This window comes from Lissotriton helveticus, chromosome 8 (genome assembly GCF_964261635.1).
Source record: "Lissotriton helveticus chromosome 8, aLisHel1.1, whole genome shotgun sequence".
Taxonomy (NCBI): Eukaryota; Metazoa; Chordata; class Amphibia; order Caudata; family Salamandridae; genus Lissotriton; species Lissotriton helveticus.
In genome coordinates, this window is record NC_136069.1 from 246,860,659 (window position 1) to 246,869,519 (window position 8,861).

Below are 8,861 nucleotides of genomic sequence, written 5' to 3' on the forward strand. Positions count from 1 at the left end.
CATCATTTCCTGTCACATGGTATGTAGGGTCTAACTGCATTATGGGTGCTGTAGTTTTTTCATTAAAAATCAACTGGAAAAGCAAAACACTTTACATTAAATAATGATGAAATCCCACTGAAGGGAATGAAATCAGTAACTTTATTTTTGATGTATAATAAGAAAATGGTATTTGATATCTGATATTATAATCAAAAGGAAGAGATTTCCAGAAAAATGTAAAGTGTTTTGCTGTTCCAGTTGGTTTTTAATGATGTGAAAGCAGCGTGGTTCCACTGCAGAGAGCGGGGAACATCCTTTACAACGCAACTTATACCACGCAGTGCCTTTACGACGCAACTATTACAACGCATTGCGCTGGGGGGCGCTCTAGGATAGGGAATGGATTTAATTTACTATCCAACACCTTCCCTACTATCCACGGGGACTGGAGTTGGAATAGTAAATTAAACTATTCACTATCCAGCACCCCTTAGCGCTATGCGTTGTAACAGCATGCGTTGTAGAAACTGCGATGTAAAGGCATGCGTGGTAAAAGCATGAGTTGTAATGTCATACATCCCAGAGAGCTGCCCCCATGGTGAGCGCTGCGTTTCTTGGATTTCTTTGAACCGACGTGGTGCATATATATATTTATATATATATTTTTATATATTTATATATATATGTAGAGATATATATATATTGTGAATGGACATTGGAAGCTGTTGTGTGCGTTGAGGATTCAGAACTATTAGAGTATATCTGCCAATGATGTATGCTTTTTAACTGGTCCTGTTTGTTTAAGCGGTCTATACTATTTCATTAAGTAGAACTGTATTTAATGAAATACTGCAAGCAGTAACAAATATAATATGGTATGGAGGAATTTGTTTGGTTCCACAATAAAGAATCGTAAACTTTGCAACAGTTGCAGCTGAGTAACTCAAACAAAGCCAATAAAAATGTTTGTGATCTTGACCATTATTGTGTAAAGAAGGACTGTAGCTGAAATGTTCTCCTCAGTGAAAATCAGGAATTCCATTTCTAACTTTACTAAACAATCGCATCTGTTTATAAAACACTTATAACTTAAGTAACGTTTAATTACCATGGAGCTTTGGTAAACAGTTCAGACATTCCAGCTTTGTCTAAATCATCAAAAGGTATGACTAAAGTACCTTTATAAATGTCTTACATACCATGTATAACATTTCTGAAGGTTTTGTTTAGTTGTTATGTAAAATTTGGAAAATGCATCTTGTGTTACTCTGCTTTACCTCTTTCATTCTTGCTGTACAGTCTGTTGTAAAGTCTTATATTTTTTGATTTTCCACTTAGTGGTTTTGTAAATCGATGTTTTGTTTTGATTTTAGCCAAGCCAAAGCCATGTATTCTTGTAAAGCCGAGCACAGTCACGAACTTTCATTCCCCCAGGGTGCAATATTTACTAATGGTAAGTCACATTGACCCAGTTACATTAGTTTAATCTATAACGAGGCTGTTACAAAACAAATATGTGTTAAAATATATAGATAGATACATTGACACATATACATTTTAAATACAGCTGATATGCTGTTAGATCACACTATACTATTGACACATTTTTCCTCTTTCCTGTAGTGTACTCATCAGTGGAACCAGGATGGCTGAAGGCTACTTATGAGGGGAAAACAGGATTAGTTCCAGAGAATTATGTGGCTTTCCTCTAATACCATTTTTCGGACAGATGTATCTTCATGGTATCCATGGTTATAACTATTAAGTGCAAAGATGTTATCTGACACAGATGAGGAGAAGCCAATTACTGGAATGATTGAATCTTCCTTAGTGTCTTCACAATTGAACTTTTGTACTTCTATGCAACGGAGGGAACTCGTCTTCAAGTTTTAGGGGACATTTCCTTTTAGTTAACCACTTCTGCGCCTCCATTTTGCTTGCAATCCAGGGTTTGGACCCCTCATTCTTTCTTGTTATCAGGGCATGATTGAGCAGAGGTTGGCGGTCTTACGCCAGTTTGTTGAATATGAATGCTAAGTAAACTTATAAAGCTTTTGTGTGGTGGAAGAATGTTGTAGGTGCTGTATGTGACCCCTGCCCTGTGATCCAACTACAATCATTGCTGTCTCCGAGGGGCATTTTGGTGGCCTGTTTTATAATGATTATACATTAAGAGTAAACAAATATATTTTTGACGAATATATGTTAAATGTTTTAGAACGGATCTCTCTTCTTAAGTTAAATATTAGTTGTTATTGTCCTGACCCATTTCAAGAAGTTTTATGCAGAGCGACATTAGTCAAGTGTTTGTGTGTCTCTTTTGCCTCCTGTCTCTCTCCATGCACATGTGTATTTATATATTACATAGGTAGGGAGCCAGGGTTTTCTTAGGAGCCCACCGCTGGTGCTGATTGCGTGGCTGCTCGATATAAAGAAGGAAGCCTAGTCTGAATTCCACTGCCTTTGTTTTTTATTTTCCCAGCCTAAAATTCTTGTCTCTTTTGCTCAAGGTTGCAGGTTATTTTTCATACTTCCACTTCATACCTCCATTTGTCACTGTTTTCCTGTGTGTCTCTTCTTTTCCTTTTTTCTCTTTTTTGCCCTTCTCTTTTACTCTGAGTCAATGTCTGATTATGAAGAATACGTTTTGGTCCCCAAAAATGAATGCTGGTGGTGACTCCTGGCATCTAGAGTGCAGATTAAGCACTGAATATGGTTTTAGAGACACCCTCCTACACACACACACACACACACTTAACAGTGGTGTTGTCGAAATAGCAGAATAGACAGTATTCAAATTAATTCCCCCAGTCAGAAAATAAGTTGAGATAAAGTCACACAATTCAAAAGAAAAATGATATGTTATTGTCAATATTTATGCAAAATACAGAACAAAGTGGGCTACCATACGAAACATGTATTGCAACTATGTCTTTGTGAAAAGTATATTCTACTATATTCAATTAGGCTGTTAGAGCCCACAAACTGGGGAAACACTGCAGCGATTCACAAAGGTCTGGGGAACTTAGGTTACCTTACCTCAAAAGAGATTTGCTCCATGACCATTGAATGTGTATTTGCTAATTCACATACATTTCCTTGTGTTGGTGCTTAAATTATGCTTGACATCAAATGTTAAGAGTCTGAAACGGGTGTTATAGAGTGAACTTGCACATGAACAAGCACAAAGTGAAAAAAAATATTTTCCATGCAATTAAAAATAATAGGATAAGAGTTCCTACAAATTACTACTTACAAAATCCACAGTTGGTTTGTCAGTGTTATCCAGGTAAAATTGCCAGGTTGGACTATGAAAACTTTTCTACCACGAAAACTAGGAGCATATTATGTGCTTCGGTTTTGTGGAACGCCAACCTGCCTGTAGTGTCCTGCTAGACACGTTCTAGTGTCCAAGCAGGTACTAGTTTGCCAGTAACTCCTATGAGTGCTGGCCATATGCACACTCCACACCCATCCACCACAAGCGCTTTAACTTGATAAAAAAGCTTCCAGAAAAATATGCAGATGTTTCCCTGCTAATAAATGAGCTAGTCAACACTTCACATGCAAACATGAGGGGCTTATTTACAAGCCCATTGCGCCGCCGGTGCGTCACGTTGCGTGACACACTGGCGGCGCAACCTGCTGTGTGGTATTTACAAGCACACATAAAGTCGCCCTGCGTGGCGTTACGTGTGCTTGTAAATATCACCCCTGGTCACACAAAACTTTGCGTGTTAGGGGCGTGACATTGGTGTGGTAATACCCACTTCCACTGATGCGAGGTGCAACGAGGAGAAATATTTTAATTTCTCCTCGTTTCTTTCCTCTTTCAATGCATGCTGCATTCTACAGCATGCATAGGAAGAGGAAATCACCTCAATTGATTGTTTTTGTGTAGGAAGGTGGACTTTGCTGCACAAAAACAATCTCCTCACGACGCAGGCATCCTTGCACCATGGTGCAAGGGTGCCTGCGCCCACGCATGGCAACAGTTTGTTCGCCAGTGCAGGGAAAAGCACAGAGATGCGACATGTTGTTGTATATATATCGTATATCTGTGCTTCGAAACTATTGCAGCGTGGCGCAGCAAAATGACTTGCGGCACCATGCTGCGTTAGTTTCTCGTAAATAGGGCCTAGGATCTCTAGGACAATTTCTGACATTGTTTGTGTATGTACTTTATTTCAATAGTATTCAGAGTGCAGTGGATAACAATCCATATGCAAAGGTGGTGTTGGAACAAAACTATAGAGGTTAATCGCAAGCATACTACTGGACAATATGATTTTGCCAATATAAAATAATGTATATTTTATAGAAATACAAACTTGTAGTTTGAAAGCTTATGTATTCAGTAATTTATAGCATTCATTTTATTTTTAACTCATGGTACTTTAGACTACTGGCCCTACAATGAGATGTCAATGTATTGTTTTATCACCTTGTATCCGGCTTACTCAATGCTTTCATGTTCAGGGTAGACATTGTCATTGTTTGTATGAGACTTGTCTGGCTTGTCTTTGTACTGGTCAGTGTAAGATATAGTGTAGTTATTTTGGTTCTCTACGCATTAGACTTATGGCAAGCACTCAGGAGGAACTTGGAGTTAATGCAGTCTTGTTGTCACGGGAGAGAAGTGTAATTTGGTTCTAGAAATTGGTGAGAGAAGTTTTATTGTCTTCAACATTTTAGGGGATGGTATTCATCGAGGGTGTAGGAATGATTTCTGTTGCAGATGATCACCACCACTTAACCCCATTTTACAGCTTGTAGCAGGCCTCTAGGATTTTCAGTGAGCCAGTTCATGTGGGGGAAATGAGAGGTTGTAAAGAAACAACCATCTCAACTGTTCTGCGAATGTAAAGAATACACAGAGATCATGGCAGATGTTTCAGAGCAGAAAATCAATTGCACCTAGCTGATGCTACAATAGGCTCCTAGCAAGAAGGATAGATAAGACTGAAGCTCCAGGAGACTTCTGATTAGAGGCAGAATAAGGATGAGTGCCCATGAGAATGAGTGTCCTGGGGATGAGTGCCTGTGGAGGTTACACCCTATGGGTAAAACTCAGCATCCAATACAAAAAGTGTGTTTGAAAGTGTCTCCCTGAAAGATAACGTACCATGAGAAAGTGCCTGTGAGAGGATACTACAGTGAGGAACTTTTCTACTTAATGCTTGAGAGAATGGGTATCTGTGACACAAAGGGCATGTCAGGTAGTGTTACTGAAAGTGTGCAAGTGGGGACCTAGAAGTATAGAGTGAATTTTGCTGAGGTCTTGCGAAAACAAGTGGATGCGTTTGAGAGTGAATGCTTGTCTAAAATTTGGATTGTGAGAAAGAGAGGGTGTGGACCACAGGGTGGGAGTGACTGTGCCAGGAAAAGACTGCCTCTGAAGTTGTTATCAGTGCTATGAGTATTAATACTTGTGTGAGAGGGAGATTTTCTGCAAGGTAATTATTGTGAAAATGTTTTTTTATTTCATAGCGAGTATTATATGTAGTATGAGAACGTGTACTCAAGACTGTATGTCTGTAAATGGATGCTTGCTTGCACCCGTGTCTGTGTTTTAGTCTGTTAAACGAGTACATGTTCGAGTTAGTGCCTTTGAGGTGAACCATTAGACTGAATGTCTAAGAATGTCTAAGAATGGAAGACTGTAAGAAAAAGCTCTTGTGAAAGAGAGTTTGTGACAAAGAGTGAGTGCAAGACAAAGTGTGTGTGTGTCCATTAGAGCAAAGTTATACATTGGAGAGAGTGTGCTTATGATTAGAGACAGTATCTCAATGAAACAGCGAGAGTGTCTGACCGAATCATAGTATATAGTATAAAAGAGTAAGTGCCTGTGACACTGAGTGTCGACTGGAGTGTCTGAGAGTGGCAGTAGGGGCACAGAAAATAAGAAAATATGTTTAGTGCTTATTAGAAGACCTATGAAAATGCTCTTGAAAGTGACTGTATGAGCACGTCTGTTAGCGTGAGTGACTGCAGCTCACTAGCCGTGAGCATACGAGAGAGGCTGATTGTTTCTGCAGTATTGATTTGTGAGTGGAGTCGAATGTGCTTGAATGCAGATGATACACATGTGAAGGTGACTGTTAATGGAAGTCGTACCCAAAATAAGATGTTAATCTATCACGCTGGATGAAGAAAGATTTTCTATTATTAATTCCAAATGTCTCTGGTGGATGTGGCTACCATGGAAAACTCTAAGTTGAATAAACTGTATGGCATATGCCATTAAAAGTCACCAACTGACTAAAGGGATCTAGCAGCTTCTTTTACAACAATGAGTAAAATGTTGTCGGACAAAGCAAGGATCTGTTGGCCATCCTCAGGTTAACTTTTACCTCAACACATTGATAAGGCAGATAAGGGACTCAATTAAAGTAAGGTAGTGCATCTTTGCTATTATTTGCCAGGGATTGCCCTTGTGAATGCTCAGGCTATCTACAAGCCTACAAAGATCTGTCTTTGTTACTAACATTTGTCCCAGTTACAAGCTGGAGATACCCGTAGTGTCTTTAGAAAGAGTAGAACAACTGCTGAATATCTTTGGGAAATGCAAAATGTAAAGAGTCTGACCTGTGAGGATGGCTAACCTCCTCAACAGTTGCCCTACAACATATCTTTAAAGATAACAATAATATTTGTTCCTCTACTAACTACGGAATCAGGGATGGCAATACTGTGCCTTTCATAATGTGCATGTGGTACTCTAACACAGACCCGCTCTTTGCTCTAGTCTAAGGAAAGCTGTCGGCACAATTCAAACTTTTCTGCCATTAGATATTTTTTTAAGGTGGAGTTAAAATGAGCGCATGCTCCTAATATAAATGCCTTTCAGGTGAATACTAAAAGGAACCTTTTCTGTTTTTGAAAGTTAAGCAAGCTGCATATGTTTGTTACAAGTGCACCACTTGTTATTGGGTGTTGTTATTTAATAACAGAGGAAAATAAAAGGTAGATTGTCTCAGCCACAGCCAGTCAGTCACGCTTGGTGCAATCCAGTCAGTCAAATTTCACAGCTGAGAATAAACACCCGTGGCAAAAAATAATTTAAGCAATCCAACCATCACTTTTTTGGGGCAATGACCTGTTTGCACGGGTATGTCCAGGCACAAGTTTCATGCTCACTGTGCCTTAGGAATCCAACTGCACCAGAGTGACAAGACACAAATAGATTAAAGCCAGGGGGTTCCAACTTAGATGGGACCTGTCTTGGTAGCTCGGACTGAACTGTTTCCATTAGAGCAGGACCACTGCTTATTTGCCTATAGCTAGTTCCTGTCTGAGGTGTATCATGGGGAAAAAAAGGTTGCACTTGATTCCGGCTGAGATTAATTCAAGCAATCCTCCCTTTACCATTTTTTTTTCTTATTTTTTACGAGTTTGGTGAACTTGTTACTCCATCACAAATAGACAGATATCCTTTCTGCCGGATTACGAGTTCCATTATATTCTATTGGATATAATGGAACTCGTAATACAGCGGCGGAGATATCCGTCACGTTTGTGTTGGAGTAACCCGTCTGTCAAACTCGTAATTTGACCCTAAGAGTGCAGAACAGAGGATGAGGGGAGACAGAGGGTGAATGAGTGGGATTGGATAGGAACAGAGCACTTCAGTGGGGATCAGGGAGGGACGGTAACAACTGACCGTGGATGCGGGTGCAGACAGTAAGGCATTAAGGGAGACACAGAGTGGTAAAAAATGGCAGTTGCCACATGCATGATTAAGAGGAAATGTTATTTAGATTGGGTGTTTGAGGAACTCGAGTTCCTCAGATGAATCTGGTTCTGTGGGTTGCACAGCCGTGGCAAGAAGCTGGAAGAAAGTGTGGAGAACTCGTTTCAGATGATTCTGTTGCAGTGGGCTGCATAGCAATGAGGAGCTGCTTGATGAAAGTATCTATCAATTTATTTTCTTTGTACTTGCTATATTTGTTATTTTCATTTTCTGACAAAGGGGCCAGTGTTGGTGTACTACAAAACATAATTACAGTGAGATGAATAATTAACACTTCGGGGCCCTTCCAACTGCATCGTAATGTGCCGGCTGGATTCCTTTCCGACCGAGCCATTTTGATGGGCTTGGTCGGAACGGAATCTGACTCGGATTTCCGGATTGCTTACGACGGGCTCTCTTGCGTCCGGAGATCCGTCAGTACTCCCCCTGTTGCCTCTTTGCGACCGGGGGAGTACTGACTCCCAGTGTTTCCAGCACGAAAAGGCAGTCGGAAACCGTCTCTAGGGGGCCCCAGCCAGTCCCCCATGGGTGCGGCCCTCTGTTAATCCCTGCACCCGGTGGCACACACCTTGGGGTGCCAGCCACAGGGTGCAGGGATGAAATGCACCCCTGCTTTACACAATGCAGGCATGCATTCCGCTTGGAATGCATGCTGCCATTGTGAAGTATACGAATGTGACCGAACAAGGTTCGGTCGCATCGTACTCGCAGGGCCGTAACTGACGACAGCAGGTCGGTCGGTTACGGCTCCTGACCGATGTCGGACGTACTCACGGAATCGGCCCCCTTGTATTATTTAAACACAAGTATTATGTCGAAGACAATGCAGAAATAGTCAAGCTCATGTTATCAAGACAGGCAATAAAATTATCGTCGTTTTAGCGGCAGGAAACTGCTGCTAAAACTGCGATAATGGGCTTGATAATATGCTCTATGGAATTCCAATTGAAGCCCATGTTAAATGTGAAGGACATCTAACATGGGCTTCAATTGGAATTTCATAAGCATATTATCAAGCCCATTATCACCGTTTTAGCGGTAGTTTTCTGCCGCTAAAACGGCAATAATTTTATTGCCTGTCTTGATAATATGCCCCTAAATATTTGGGAACAGACATTCAAAGAAG

General features: G+C 40.6%; 1 protein-coding gene across 1 annotated transcript in view; it reads left to right on the forward strand.

Annotated features, from left to right (window-relative positions):
- ARHGAP42 (Rho GTPase activating protein 42) overlaps positions 1-8,593 on the forward strand; it is an 840,311-nt gene extending 831,718 nt beyond the window's left edge. Inside the window, exons 23-24 of the mRNA XM_078656994.1 lie at positions 1,356-1,435; positions 1,606-8,593. Coding sequence (XP_078513120.1) covers positions 1,356-1,435; positions 1,606-1,694 — 169 coding nt within the window. The 3' untranslated portion in view covers positions 1,695-8,593. The remainder of the gene's footprint in view (positions 1-1,355; positions 1,436-1,605) is intronic.
- Positions 8,594-8,861: the final 268 nt, after the last annotated feature.